At 47.3% G+C, this 16,090-nt stretch overlaps 1 protein-coding gene across 5 annotated transcripts in view; it reads left to right on the forward strand.

Annotated features, from left to right (window-relative positions):
- The window catches only part of csf2rb (colony stimulating factor 2 receptor subunit beta), a 49,918-nt gene that overhangs the window by 24,016 nt on the left and 9,812 nt on the right, over positions 1-16,090 (forward strand). For 4 of the 5 annotated variants that reach the window (XM_033013097.1, XM_033013099.1, XM_033013095.1 and 1 more), the window contains exons 5-10: positions 1,230-1,387; positions 2,148-2,340; positions 4,931-5,069; positions 6,631-6,788; positions 8,181-8,317; positions 8,993-9,176. In XM_033013097.1, the coding sequence (XP_032868988.1) occupies positions 1,230-1,387; positions 2,148-2,340; positions 4,931-5,069; positions 6,631-6,788; positions 8,181-8,317; positions 8,993-9,176 (969 nt within the window). Of the gene's footprint in view, positions 1-1,229; positions 1,388-2,147; positions 2,341-4,930; positions 5,070-6,630; positions 6,793-8,180; positions 8,318-8,992; positions 9,177-16,090 lie in introns of all 5 variants that reach the window. The other variant, XM_033013098.1, reaches the window with a different exon arrangement.

A 16,090-nucleotide genomic window follows, 5' to 3' on the forward strand; every position in this document is an offset into this window, starting at 1 on the left:
GTTGCCAGTGTGTAGGATAGTGCATTAGTGTATGGGGTGATCGCTGGTCAGCACAGACTCAGTGGGCTGAAGGGCCTGTATCTCCAAAGTATAAGGCAATGTTATAAGGGGCATTTAGGTGGATACATGAAGAGGCAGGGAATTGAGAGGTAATGCATTTTAAATGGTTGGCACAAATATTGTGGGCCGAATGGCCTATTTCTATTCGATGTTGTCTTGTATTATGTGCAGTATTTCAGTGAGCAAACACTGAATGTGTAATCGTTGGTCGGCACGGACTCGGTGGGCCGAAGGTCCTGTTTGTACACTGTGTCTCTAAACCTTCTATATCTCTCGTTTCCCTTTCCCATAACTCTCGGTCTGAAGAACTCCCAGCCTGAAGAACTGCCACCTATTCCTTACGGAGTATTGCGTACAGTTTTGGTCTCCAAATCTGAGGAAGGACATTATTGCCATAGAGGGAGTGCAGAGAAGGTTCACCAGACTGATTCCTGGGATGTCAGGACTGTCTTATGAAGAAAGACTGGATAGACTTGGTTTATACTCACTAGAATTTAGGAGATTGAGAGGGGATCTTATAGAAACTTACAAAATTCTTAAGGGGTTGGACAGGCTAGATGCAGGAAGATTGCTCCCGATGTTGGGGAAGTCCAGGACAAGGGGTCACAGTTAAGGATAAGGGGGAAATCCTTTAAAACCGAGATGAGAAGAACTTTTTTCACACAGAGTGGTGAATCTCTGGAACTCTCTGCCACAGAGGGTAGTCGAGGCCAGTTCATTGGCTATATTTAAGAGGGAGTTAGATGTGGCCCTTGTGGCTAAGGGGATCAGAGGGTATGGAGAGAAGGCAGGTACGGGATACTGAGTTGGATGATCAGCCATGATCATATTGAATGGCGGTGCTGGCTCGAAGGGCCGAATGGCCTACTCCTGCACCTGTTTTCTATGTTTCTATGTTTCATTAAAACTATAAATAAAACTATAAATCATTTTAATGCTTTATAGTGTAGGAAGGAACTGCAGATGCCGGTTTAAACCAAAGATAGGCACAAAATGCTGGAGTAACTCAGCGGGACAGGCAGCATCTCTGGAGAGAAGGAATGGGCGACGTTTCGGGTCGAGACCCTTCTTCAGACTGAGAGTCAGGGGAAATGGAAATGGACATCGGGAACATGTTTCCTGCCTCGAGTGTGTCCAGAGTTAACCCTTTGACCCCTTTCAACCTTCAGTCAAGCTTCAAGCTCCCTTCAACCTGACGGTTAATGTCACGGAGACAGGGGACTATAAGCTGTCATGGGAGTCAAGGTACATGGGCAACTCCTTCGATGTGCTCCTTGGAACATTACAGTATGAGGTTGACTACAAGCAATCTTGGGAGTCCTGGGAGGTAAGGAGTGTGTTTGCCCGTCGTTTGTGAACAAAAATAAGGTCATGAGGAATAGTAGTATTAGACCATTCAGCCCATCAAGTCTACCCTGTCATCCCAGATAGATCAGCCGTGATTGAATGGTGGAGTAGACTTGATGGGGCGAATGGTCTAATTCTGCGCGGATGACATGAATATGGACAGATTGGGCAGAAGGGCCTGTTTCCGTGCTGTACCACTATCAAGCAGTGAATGCTGTGACTGACTGTAGACACATAGAGACAATAGACAATAGGTGCAGGAGCAGGCCATTCGGCCCTTCGAGCCAGCACCGCCATTCAATGTGATCATGGCTGATCATCCCCAATCAGTACCCCGTTCCTGCCTTCTCCCCATATCCCCTGACTCCACTATTTTTAAGAGCCCTATCTAGCTCTCTATTGAAAGTATCCAGAGAACCAGCCTCCACCGCCCTCTGAGGCAGAGAATTCCACAGACTCACCACTCTCTGTGAGAAAAAGTGTTTCCTCGTCTCCGTTCTAAATGGCTTACTCCTTATTCTTAAACTGTGTGTGGCCCCTGGTTCTGGATTCCCACAACATCGGGAACATGTTTCCTGCCTCTAGAGTGTCCAAACCCTTAACAATCTTACGTGTTTCAATGAGATCCCCTGGGGTAACTCAGCGGGACAGGCAGCATCTCTGGAGAGAAGGAATGGGTGAAGTTTCGGGTCGAGACCCCTTCGCGGTTCCTGACTGACGGCGCGCTTTCTCTTCTGCAGGATTCGTTGAGCGAGACTGTGGCGAGCGGCAGCCGCCATCTTGAAATCCGTGGCTCGGGGCTGGTCCCGGCCGGCACCTACGCAGCTCGCGTGCGGGTGAGACCGCAGCATTGCAGCTCTCGTTGCGTCTGGAGCGCGTGGAGCGCGGAGGTCCCCTGGAGTGTGAAGAGAAGTCAGCCAAACCCGCAAGCAGGTAACGCCCATTGGAGGGGAGCGCAGGAAGGAACTGCAGATGCCGGTTTAAAACCGAAGATAAGACACAAAATGCTGGAGTAACTCAGCGGGACAGGCAGAGAGAAGGGGAAAAGGGTGACGTTTCTTCAGTCGGGACACTTCATCAGTCTCGGTCCGAAACGTCACCCAATCCTTCTCTCCAGAGATGCTGCCTGTCCCGCTGAGTTACTCCAGCATTTTGTGTCTACAACTTCCATTGGAGGTTTCTTTCATACGTTTTCAGAGCAGAATAAGGCCATTCGGCCCATCAAGTCTACTCCGCCATTTCAAATCATGGCTGATCTATCTCCTCCCTGTCAACAACCCCATTCTCCTGCCTTCTCCCCGTAACCCCTGACACCCTTGCGATAGTACCTGGGTCTCTGGCGCTGTAAGGCAGCAACTCTCCTGCAGTGCCTGAAGACCTGACCTGCGGCCAGCATGTCAATGCCTTCAATGGTTCCATGGGCCTGTTCTCATGCTGAATGTCTAAAACTAAAAAACCTGCACCACTCACTTCTGCCCTCTGCTGGCAGATCTGAATTTTGAACTGTGAGCTGCAGAGGCTGGTTTAAACCGAAGATAGACACAAAAAGCTGGAGTAACTCAGCGGGACAGGCAGCATCTCGAAGGGTCTCGACCTGAAACGTCAGCCATTCCTTCTCTCCAGAGATGCAGCCTGTCCCGCTGAGTTACTCCAGCTTTTAGCCTCCAACTTCGGTTTAAACCTCTAGTGTTATGGAAGCATCGACCAAGAAAGTTACACCAATGCCTTAGGAAGTTCGGCATGTCCCCAACAACTCTCACCAACTTCTACCGGTGCTCCGGAGATAGCATTTTATCGGGATGCATCACGGCACGGCACGGTTCGGGAACAGCTCCATCCAAGACCCGCAAGAAATTGCAGAGAATTGTGGACGCAGCCCAGACCATCACACAAACCAACCTCCCTTCCATTGCCTCCATCTACACCTCACGCTGCCTCGGCAAGGCCAGCAGCATCATCAAGGACCAGTCGCACCCCGGCCACTCCCTCTTCTCCCCTCTCCCATCTGGCAAGAGGTACAGAAGTGTGAAAACGCGCACCTCCAGATTCAGGGACAGTTTCTTCCCAGCTGTTATCAGGCAACTGAACCATCCTACCACAACCAGAGAGCAGTGCTGAACTACTATCTACCTCTGTTGACCCTCAGACTATCTTTAATCGGACTTCACTGGACTTTATCTTGCACTAAGCGTTACCCCCTTATCATGTTTCTGTACACTGTGGATGGCTCGACACAAAGCAGTCACTTGGTGCACAGATAATAACCTCTTACTCAACACATCAAAAACACACAAACTCATCATTGATCTCAGACGTAAGGCACAACCCAAGACCCCCCTACTCATCTCAGGCGAACCCATATCCACCACTGACTCATTCAAATTTCTTGGCACTCACATAAGCAATAACCTCAAATGGAAAATCAATTCAAATCACATCTACAAAAAAGCCAACCAAAGACTCTTCTTCCTCCGCCAGCTCAAGAAGTTTAGAGTAAGGAAACACCTCCTAATCCGATTCTACACAGCCATCATCCAAAGCATGCTCACTTCATCAATTACAGTCTGGTTCAGCAGTTTAGACACTCACTCCCGTAATAAATTACAGCGCATAGTTAACAAAGCATCCAAAATCATCAGCACTCCCCTTCCATCAATAGAATCACTCCATCACAAACGGTCCGTGTCAAGGGTGAAGAAAATCATCTCTGATCCCTCCCACCCAGCTCACCACATCTTCCACCTGCTGCCATCAGGAAGGCGCTACAGCTCACTGCCCGCCAAGACATCTCGATTTAAAAACAGTTCTTACCCACACGCAATCCGAATTCTGAACACACTATGACAACAGCACATATCCTCCCCATGCATGTACTGTATATTGTATGATGTTGTGTTTTATGTTATGTTTGACGGGAATCAGCCTACCTTGTAACATCCTGTACTGAACCTGAATTCCACCAGCTTGACTGTGTGGTCATTAAATAATCTAATCTAATCTAATCTAATCTAATGTATAATCTTTCCGCTAACTGGATAGTACAATATGCAACTAAAATCTTTTCACTGCACCTCGATGCATGTGACAATAAACTAAACTGAACTGCAAGTGAGTAGTTCGGAACTGTGCACGCTGGTTTAAACTGAAGATACACACAAAATGCTGGAGTAACTCAGCGGGTTAAGGAGCATCTAACCCTAAGCCGAGTGTCTGACCCGTTGAGTAATGCCCCTGTCCCACTTAGGAAACCTGAACGGAAACCTCTGGAGACTTTGCGCCCCACCCAAGGTTTCCGTGCGGTTCCCGGAGGTTTTTTGTCAGTCTCCCTACCTGCTTCCACTACCTGCAACCTCCTGCAACCTCCGGGAACCGCACGGAAACCTTGGGTGGGGCGCAAAGTCTCCAGAGGTTTCCGTTCAGGTTTCCTAAGTGGGACAGGGGCATCAGTCCGACATTTTGCATCTATCTTCAAACTCAAGCGAGGCTTGATTCCACGCTAACAATCCGACCTGTTCCTCCACAGCTGAGGCAGAGGTGATGCCTCGAAACCTGCAGTGTTTTTTCGATGGTCTCCAGGAGATCGAATGTACTTGGGAAGTAACTAAAATGTCTAGTGACCTTTTCACCTTCAACCTGCACTATGGAAAGGCCACCAGCTCCGAGTAAGTATGTGTTGAAAGGAACTGCAGATAGACATAAAATGCTGGAGTAACCCAGCGGGACGGGCAGCATCTCTGGTGAGAAGGAATGGGAGATATTTCTAAAGCAGGGTCTCGATCCAAAACGTCGCCCATTCCTTCCCTCCGTAGAGGCTGCCTGTCCCGCTGAATTACTCCAGCATTTTGTGTCTATCTTAGATATAACCAGCATCTGCAGTTCCTTCATAGAAACATAGAAAATAGGTGCAGGAGTAGGCCATTTGGCCCTTCGAGCCTGCACCGCCATTCAATATGATCATGGCTGATCATACACAAGGAACTACAGATGCTGGTTTAAACCGAAGATAGACACAAAAAGCTGGAGTAACTCAGCAGATCAGGCAGCATCTCTGGAGAAAAAGGAATAAGTGATGTTTCCTAGTCTCTCATTAACTGGAAATGGTTGATTAGTTTGGGTGCCAGGGGTTATGGGGGGGAAGGCAGAAGAATGGGCTTCGACCTGAAACGTCACCCATTCCTTCTCTCCAGCGATGCTGCCTGTCCCGCTGAGTTACTCCAGACAAATGCGTCTATCGTCGGTTCTGAGTAAAGTTAACGTCTCCCCATCGGGACCACAGGGTTGTGTCCTCAATCCCAGCACAGACACATTGCCTGAGTGGCCGGTACTTGATCGGTTGGGCAGGTGGGCCGAGGAATGAGGAATATGACCACATGTAGCGAAATGGGGGAGATCCGGGTTCTGTCCCGACTGCGGTTGCTGTGTGTACCATGTTTAGTTTAGTTTAGAGATACAGCGAATTGAAGCAAAATAACCTACAAACTTCCACCTTCTTGGACTTTAGCTGATGGGCCTGTCCCACTTGTGCGACAACCGCAACATTTTCAACATGTTGAAACATTTTCGGCGTCTGTGGCGATCATTTTTGCTGTCGTAGGTTGACATCGGTGTTGTCGTGGGTTGTAGGCAGGTGTTGTAGGTGAATCCCATTAAAACAAGTCCCTGGCAATCGCCTAAAGAATCACCTAAGTGGGGCAGGCCCATTAGCGTAGAAACATAGAAAATAGGTGCAGGAGGAGGCCATTTGGCCCTTCGAGCCAGCACCGCCATTCGGTCATTGTGATCATGGCTGATCGTCCCAAATCAATAACCCGTGCCTGCCTTCTCCCCATATCCCTCGATTCCACTAGCCCCTAGAGCTCTAACTAACTCTCTCTTAAATCCATCCATTGATTTGGCCTCCACTGCCCTCTGTGGCAGGGAATTCCACAAATTCACAACTCTCTGGGTGAAAACGTTTTTTCTCACCTCAGTCCTAAATGGCCTCCCCTTTATTCTAAGACTGTGTGGCCCCTGGTTCTGGACTCGCCCAACATTGGGAACATTTTTCCTGCATCTACCTTGTCCAGCCCTTTTATAATTTTATATGTTTCTATAAGATTCTCCCCCTCATCCTTCTAAACTCCGGTGAATACAAGCCTAGTCTTTTCAATCATTTTAGTTCAGTGGCTTTTGAACCTTTGAATGAAAGTTGAACGTACTTTTGAAATCCTTTCTCCTTTTCAGGACCCAGGTATGCAATTCGTCTGTGATACTCCGTGAAGACTCAAACTTCACGGTTCATGGGTGCAACATACATGTCCGTGACCGAGCGGAGTTTGAGGAGTATGAGGTGTCCCTCCAACTCGTGGAACCATCGGTGGTATATCACCCTTACCAAACTAGTGAGTTCTGTTCTTCAATCCACTCAGAGTCATAGAATGATACAGCGTGGAAACAGGCCCAACTTGCCCACACCGGCCAACGTGTCCCATCTACACTAGTCTCATCTGCCTGCATTTTCATCCATATCCCTCCAAACCTGTGCTATCCGTGTACCTGTCCAACTGTTTCTTAAACGTTGGGATAGTCCCAGCCTCAACTACCTCTTCTGACAGCTCATTCCATACACCCACCACCCTTTGTGTGAAAAAGTTACCCCTCAGATCCCTATTACACTATTACAAGTGTTATATTCCTATATTACTTCTGGTCAGCAGCAGAGATATCAAGAATGACTAACTCCCAACGTTTAGTTTGGTTTAGAGATACAACCTGGAAACAGGCCCTTTGGCCCAAAGATCCTACAGCGAGCAAGATAGATCACTCGACGAAAAAGGCGTAGTACGGCCATGGGCAGATTCATGGGCGATTTTCGGCCCCATTTCCGTAACCGGCTTCCGTCTCCGCACCAAAGATCCCGTCGTAGCGGAGCAAAGATACTAGTTGCTCCTCGTAAAAATCAAAGTTATTTGGTAAAAATCTTCTCATTTTCAGAATTATAATTTATTAACACAAACTGTTCCCCCGCAACGTTGATTACACTGCGGGTCGGGTCGGGTCGAGTCGGGTTACTGAAATGGATGAAAAAAAGGCCCACGTTCCGCACTCTGTTGCGTACTACACGTCAGCCCATTGCATTTAGAAGGAGTGGTCTATCTTGCTCCGCTATAGGATCCTTGCTTTGGCCCACCGAGTTGACCATCTTCACCCTAGTTCTATGTTGCTCCACTTTCTCATCTTCTCCCTGAATATCAAGGCCAATTTTACAGAGGATCGATTAACATACAAACCCGCACGTCTTTGAGATTAGTTTAGTTTAGAGATACAGCGTGGACACAGGCCCTTCAGCCCACCGAGTCCGCACCGACCAGTGATCCCTGCACATTAACACTATCCGACACTAGGGACATTTGAGCACCTGGCACCTTGGTCAGCATGGACAAGATGGGTCAAGGGCCCCGTTTCCAATGCTGTGTGACTCATGAGTTCATAAGGGATAGGAGCAGAATTAGACCATTCGGCCCATCAAGTCTACTCCGCCATTCAATCATGGCTGATCTATCTCTCCCTCCTAACCCCATTCTCCTGCCTTCTCCCCCTTAACCCCTGACACCCGTACTAATCAATAATCTATCTATCTCTGCTTTAACAATCCCCGTTGACTTGGCCTCCACAGCCTTCTGTGGCAATTAATTCCACAGATTCACCACCACTGTGCCTCTATGACTAATTCTGCATCAGTGTGCGTTCTTGTGCCTCCTGCTTATACATTTTTGTTTTCTTTTGTTCATTAGTTAGACCAAACCCTCCATACAACTTGACCATGAATGAGTTACCTGATAGAAGATTGCAACTGTGCTGGAAATCCATTAAAACTCTTTATGAATTGGAGTACCAAGTCAGCTACAAGAAGGTTGATCGTCCTTGGGAGGCAAGTGACACATAGGGTGACGCCAGAGACCCGCGTTCGATCCCGACCACGGGTATTTGTCTGCACAGAGTTTGTACATTCTGTAAAGTTTGTAAGCTGTCCCTAGTGTGTGTGTGTGTGTTTCTGTGTGTGTGTTTCTGTGTGTGTGTGTGTGTGTGTGTGTGTGCGCGTGTGTGTGTGTGTGTGTTTTGTGTGTGTGTGTGCGCGTGTTTGTGTGTGTGTGTATTTTGTGTGTGTGTGTGCGCGTGTGTGTGTGTGTGTGTGTTTGTGTGTGTGTGTGTGTGTTTTGTGTGTGTGTGTGCGCGTGTGTGTGTGTGTGTGTTTGTGTGTGTGTGCGTGTGTGTGTGTGTGTGTTTTGTGTGCGCGTGTGTGTGTGCGTGTGTGTGTGTGGATTGTGTGTGTGTGTTTGTGTGTGTGTGTATTTTTGTGTGTGTGTGTGTGTGTGTGTGTGTGTGTGTGTGTGTGTGTGTGTGTGTGTGTGTGTGTGTGTGTGTGTGTGTGTGTGTGTGTGTGTGTGTGTGTGTGTGTGTGCAGGGTAGCGTTGGTGTGCGGGGATCGCTGGTCGGGGCGCGGACTCGGTGGGACGAAGGGCGTGTTTCTGCCCTGTCTCTTTAAAGCTGAAACTAACCTTAAAGGGCAGTGTGAGATCAACGTTGTTATATTTCCTCCCGCTAGAAAAACAAGACGTGGCAAATTCCTTTCGGCAACAATAAATTCAACCTGCCAAAAGATTCCCTGGATCCTTCCAGCCGGTACAGGGTCAGAATGCAGGCCAAGGTGAAGTGTAGCGCTGACATTTACAGCTACTGCGGAATCTGGAGTGGATGGAGCCAGTCTGTCGACTTTGACACCAACCAAGGTACATCACTGAAACACAGCCACGCTCTCCAACAGCCAGCCTTGTATCAAATTTTACTTCGGAGTCACGTGAGTGACTAAGTGAAGAAGCCGTTAGCCCGCATGTGCGTCATTACGTCCACGCATTGCGCCGCGACTGGCTGGCAGGCGCGTCGCTCCTCCAGCAGTAGGTTTAAAGGCCTCCAGGTAAGTTTAAACTTTATTCGTTTCTCCGTATTACTTTTAGGAAACGAACTTTACACTAGGGACAAAACCAGGGGGAAGACCAGACGGGCCGCGGGGAGAACCGCTACTGAGGATCGCGGGAGTGGGGTCAGCGGGCGGCCGTCGGTCTCACCGGCTCGTTCGCTGGCAACACAGCCAGCAACTTCCGACACAACACCTTCTGGAAGGCACCTTGCTTACCCCAAAAGTCGGGAAGGCCAAGTGTAAAACTAAGAGGCCGGTTTTCTTAGATGAGTCCGGCCGGGAGGATTCGCCTCCCCTTACAGGGAACGTTGTTGGACGAATGTCCCGCATGGAGCAGCTAATGCATAAATTGCTCCAGCATGATATACTCCAGGAGCAGGAGTTATATCAACACGGGCTTGAGGGATCCGTAGCAGCACCTGGTGCAGGGTTGCCTTTTATCTCCCTGTCGGAAGAAGGGAGTGTAGGTCAACAGACTTGGACGGGCTTACCCTTCAGTGCTATGATAGAAGCACAAGACCTGCAAGAAAGTAAGGTACCATCCATAGTATCTAAATTTGCAATGCCGTCTCTAATCAGTGAGCCGTAGAGTGAAGAGCTAGCGGCCAGTATAAATTACCTGACCTCTCATCAACTCCAGGAGCAGATCATGCTGGAAACAGCTATGAAGCACCAGGCACCCAGCAACTACGCCTCACTTAAGGTTCCCATCGTTAATAGCTCTATTTGGAGTTACATGGGAGGAGGCATTTTACTTCGGAGTCACGTGAGTGACTACATGAAGAAGACCCCGTCCAGCCGCATGCGCGTCATTAATGTCAGACGCATGGCGCAGCGACCAGTTGGGAGGAGGAGCGCTCCTCCAGCGGTAAGTTTAAAAACCTCAAGGTAAGTGTTTCAGCTTAGTCGGAGGTCACTTTCTTGTGGGAGTAAGGCTTGTTTTTCAGATCAAGTTTACCATGGAGAAAGTGTTAAAAGGGAAGGCGAGGCGAGCCGCTGGTAAAACCATGGAAGACCGCGGGAGTGCGGGAAGCAGGCGCCCGCTTAATTCACCTATTGAGTCGTTGGCAGGGAGGCCAGCGACTGCAGACTCGTTGCCTGTGAACACCGTCGCCGCACCGTTGGGGCGTAAGGCTATTAGAAAGTCTGCTCGGCCCATAGACTCGCATGTGTCGGACCAGGTGGGTTATCCTTTTCTGCACGGATATCTAAAATAGAGCTCCTCATGGAAAGGATGCTCTATCAGGACACACTCCGGGATGAGGAGTGGAGTCCGCGCCGGCCAACGGCAGAGGCCGCGCCAGCAGTGCCAGAAATAGGGCTGTATATGCGTCGGCCAACGGGAGAGCCCGCGCCAGCAGTGCCTGAAATAGGGCTGTAAATGCGTCGGCCTATGGGAGAGCCCCCGCAAGCAGCGCCTGAAATAGGGCTGCTCAATCGTTCCCTCTTGGAGGAGGAGAGCTTGACGGGTCAGTATTATTCTGACGCTGAATCTGTGGGTGAGCAGAGCCCAAGGGATCAGCCTGAAATACCATGTCTGGCACAAAGGTTTGACATCCCCAGAGAGTCAGGGGAGCCGTTGGGAGAAGGATTGGCAACAACAATTAATTATTTACTCTCCCATCAGCTGCAAGAGCTGACAATGGACGAGACAGCGAAACAATATGAAGCCCCGCTTAATTGTGCACTACTGAAAGTACCAACGGTTAATCATGTCATATGGGGCCATATGGGCATTGGGATTCGGGCACAAGAGATGAAGCTCCAACGGGTGCTGAAGTTGCTCGCCGCAGGAATTACGGCGTTTGCTAGATCAATGGATGAGGGGCATCTGGTCTGAATCACAGCAGGATGCTTTAGCCCTCATGTACAGTTCACATTTTGGAATTAACTGTTTGCCGAAAAGTGCCATACAGCCTACTATCCACCCTAAATTTGCGACACTCTGTAAGCCCACCAATATTCAACCGCCAAACCTGCGGAGGACCTCGCCAAGAGAGTAAAAGAACTCGACGACGAGGCAAAAACCGCGGGGTTAATTAAAGCGCCGGTGGTCGGCAGAACGGTTCGGAGGCGGTTCCCCTACCGACGTGCAATGACTGGGGCCGGTGAAGGAACAAGTCGGCCTTTTCCGAATATGCGCAGTTGGCGCACTGCTACTGGGACACGAGGAAATGTGAATTTTCCCACTCGGAACCAGGGGCAACGAATTCCACCGGTAACCATGGAGGTAGGTGGATCTGGTCCTGATAGAAACATACTAAGTGGGAAACACCTACCAGTTGGGGGGAGGTTACACTTCTTCCTAAATGAATGGGATAAGATAACATCAGATCCGTTTATACTGTGCAGTATAAAAGGTTTTTGTATTGAATTCTATCCCAATTTGGGTCCACCCACTCAGCATGTTCCAAGCTGGACAATTATTTTCTCACAGAAAGAGAATATGGAGATACAGGCAGAACTTGAAAAATTATGCAAAAAAGGGGTAATTGAGAAGTCGGTTCGCCAACTCCACCAATTTGTGTCAAATATATTTCCTAGGTCAAAAAAGGATGGAGGACATAGAACCATCCTTGATCTGACGAGCCTTAACCCCTTTGTACAGTATAAACATTTTAAAATGGAAAATGTTGCTACTACTAAACAACTAATGTCCAGAAGATGTTGTATAGTATAGTATAGTATATCTTTATTGTAATTTTCCTGAGTACTCACATACCCAGAGGAAACATTGCATTGTGCGCGATACTTTGGCAGGGGGCAAAGTCCGTTTATCAGTCTTATGGCCTGCGGGAAGAAGCTGAGGAGCATCCTGCTGGTTTTGCAGCTAATGCTCCTGTACCTCTTCCCAGATGGCAGGATGGAGAATATGTGATGCGATGGGTGGTAGGGGTCTTTGATGATGGAGATGGCTCTGCTGATACATCTCTTCCTGTATATGTCCAGCAGGAAAGGGAGTGGAGCACCAATAACAATATGGCAAGCATAGATCTTAAAGATGCTTATTACTCAGTGTCTGTTCATGGCGATGATAGGAGATATTTGAAATTTAGCTGGATGAGTCAATTATGGCAATACAAAGCACTGCCTAATGCTTAACCTCAGCTCCTAGATCTAAAATCAGTCCTGGCTCTACTTCGAGCTCAGGGTCATATTGTAATGGCCTATTTGGACGACATTTTAATTATAGGAAAGACTCGGGACACAGCTGAATCATCTGTTTCAGTTGTTAAGCTCACTTTAGAGAAATTGGGGTTTCTAATTCATCCAGATAAATCCAAATTAATACCAGGCACAGTTATTGATTACTTGGGTTTCACTATTACTCAGTTCACATATCAGTGACTCTGCCCAGGGACAAAAGGCTGCAGTTAATTGAAGGCTGTATCGAGCTCATTGCACAGCAACGACCTTCAATTAGACAGGTGGCCAGCCTGATTGGCAAATTAGTGGCTTCGTTTCCAGCTGTGCAGTTTGGACCTCTGCATTACCAACAATTACAGCGAGCTAAGGAGCAGGCACTGAGAATACACTCAGGGCATTTTGACAGACCCATGCAATTACGAGCTGCAGCCATTGCTGAAGTACAATGGTGGATCATGAATGTCTCAAGTCGTTCCAGCAAAATTCTGGTCGAACCACCTTCCATTGTCTTACAGACTGATGTCAGTGCTCTAGGTTGGGGCGCTACTGAGACTATTTCCAGCTGTGGAGGCAGATGGAATATGCATGAGGTACCTCTTCTGCAATCACGAGGGATTAATTATTTAGAACTTTTCGGAACATTTTATGGGCTTAAAGCTTATTGCTCTACTAAGTGTCACTTGCATGTTCAGGTTCAGATTGACAACACTACGGCAGTGGCGTATGTTAATCACATGGGTGGAATCAAGTCGGAATCTTGTGATAGATTGGCAAATTTGATTTGGAGCTGGTGTATTACCAGAGTCATTTGGCTCTCAGCAGTCTACCTACTAGGTAGATGCAACATAGTGGCAGACACAAGGTCACACAAATTCAATGACAACACAGAATGGATGTTGAATCATGAGATATTTAACAATTTTGTTGCTCGGTTTGGAATGCCGGATATTGATTTGTTTGCATCCAGACTAAACCACCAGTTACCTAAATATGTTTCATGGGAACCAGATCCTGGGGCAGTAGCGGTGGATGCATTCTCGCTGCATTGGGGTGGAATGTTTTTGTATGCATTTCCTCCATTTTGCCTCATCAGTCGGTGTCTGCAAAAAAATCAAGCAGGACTCCGCCTCAGGAGTATTGGTGGTACCCGACTGACCGACTCAGCCATGTTTTGCAGCTTATTACACAGCCCCTTATGACTGTTCCCAAACATAGAAACCTACTGGTGCACCCTATAACTGCCGATCAACATCCTTTACATGATCGTATTGATCTATTAATTTGCAGATTCTAAGAAGGCCATACCTGGGAAGAGGACTATCCGATCGCACCGTGGATGTTATTACTGCGGCATGGAGGGATAGTACCCAAAAGCAGTACATCTCTTATATAAGAAAATGGGAGGTGTTTTGCTTATGGCAGAATATTTCATATCATATGGCAGACATCCCAGACGTGCTAGAGTTCCTGTCAACTCTCTATTTCAATCTAAAGTTAAGCTATAGTGCGATCAATGCGGCCAGAAGTGCCCTGTCCTCATATTTATGGATGGGATCAGAACAACATTCTGTGGGGTCACACCCTCTAGTCTCCAGATTCATGAAGGGAATTTTTAATTCCAATCCTCCCAGGCCCAGGTATTCGGTGATCTGGAATGTAGGGGAAGTACTTATGCTCCTTTGTCGGTGGACTCCTGTTACAGCCCTGTCTTTGGCCAAACTCACCATGAAGGTAGTCATGCTCATGGCACTGGTTTCAGCGCAACGGATGCAGACATTGCAGAAGCTGCGCCTAGACAGGGTGGAGGTATCTGCAGATGCCATTACCTTTTACATCTATGATCTACTCAAGCAGAGCAGACCGGGGGGTAACAGGGTTTAAGATTATCTCACGCCTATGTGTGGTGGTACACCTGCTATATTACATCGAGGCCACCAGAACCCTAAGAGGTGTGGAATCAGCATTGTTTATCAGCCACAAAAAAACGCATAGTAAGGTATCGGTTCAGACAATTTCAAGGTGGCTGAAGCAGGTTCGGATTTATGCAGGTATTATAATAATAATAATAATAATTTTATTTATAGAGCACTTTTAAAAACAAACATAGTTGCAACAAAGTGCTGTACATCACTAATCATTGACAAAAAAGTTAATACACACCAATAATAACAGTTAAAAGATGGAGTAAGTAAAGATATTCAAAATAAAGAAATATTAAAAACACTACAAGCAGGAGCAAAGTCTCATGCATGGTCAAAAGCCAGGGAGTATAAATGTGTTTTAATACTGGATTTGACACTGACAATTTTAAATCTCATTCCACCAGGGCGGCATCAACATCAGTGACTATGGAAATGAATGTCCCCATAGATCATATCCTCGCGGCCGCAGGATGGTCAAGTGAATTGATGTTCCAAAATTATTATCATAAACCAATTGTCGAACCAGGGGTATTTGGCCATTCTGTTTTGAGTTCTGATTTATAGTTTCCCCCGGGACAGAAGGGGTTGCTATTGTTTTCTTTATAAAATAAACCATTAATACATTTAAATCAATATTATGGTTTATTGCATTGTTGATTGTCTTACTATTAAAACTCAGGAAGTAAAACTTCAAAGAATCTTGAGTCTGCTTGCTGCTGGTGACACTGCCTTCACCAGGTCTGTAGATTCAACCTGTTTAAGAAGGAACTGCAGATGCTGGAAAATCGAAGGTACACAAAAAAGCTGGAGAAACTCAGCGAGTGCAGCAGCATCTATGGAGCGAAGGAAATAGGCAACGTTTCGGGCCGAAACCCTTCTTCAGACTGTAGATTCAACCTCCCTGACTGAAATGTGACAAGACGCATTAGCTCTAATGTGTAATGCGCATTTTCAAATAATTTGTTTTAGGGAAAACGCAATTCGTCCTGTACTTAACCCTAAGTTTGCGGAGTTATGTAAATCAACCAATGTACAACCGCCCAATTATTTATTTGGCGAAGATTTGTCCAACCAAATCAAAGAGTTGGACGATGAGTCTAAAGCAGTAGGACTACTAAGAGCTCCACCAGCAGATAGACCATCAGCTTTCCGACGGCAACACCCATATGCCCCTGCTAGCGGTAGGTGGTCTAGAGGAGCTAGAACTAGCTCAAGGGCCAAAGGCCTTTCTCGGGGCTAAGCCCGACTCCAATCAGGAGCAACTGGCGCACGCCAGCACACACCGCACATGAACCATCAGCCATGGAGGTAGGTGATCTGGTTCCTCTGGATATGCGGAGTATGGCACTATCATAAATTGTGGGATATTATGTTTAGTGAATGTTGGATAACATCACTTTGTTCTTATATTTTGGTGCCTATTTATAGGATCACCGGGAATAACTGAATGACATCCATGGCAGTTTAAGACTTTGGATAAATGGGTTAACTGTAGCACCCAAGTTACGTAATATAGTCTAAATAATCCTAAATTGGCTATTGTAGCAGTTTTCATCACACTGGTGTTCCCAAGGATTACTTGGGTTTTTTCAGCTATCTATCTGCGAGCTAAGTTTAATATGATAACGCACCAGGCCATGTAATTTCAACAACACAG

This window comes from Amblyraja radiata, chromosome 38 (assembly GCF_010909765.2).
Source record: "Amblyraja radiata isolate CabotCenter1 chromosome 38, sAmbRad1.1.pri, whole genome shotgun sequence".
In the NCBI taxonomy this organism is placed as follows: Eukaryota; Metazoa; Chordata; class Chondrichthyes; order Rajiformes; family Rajidae; genus Amblyraja; species Amblyraja radiata.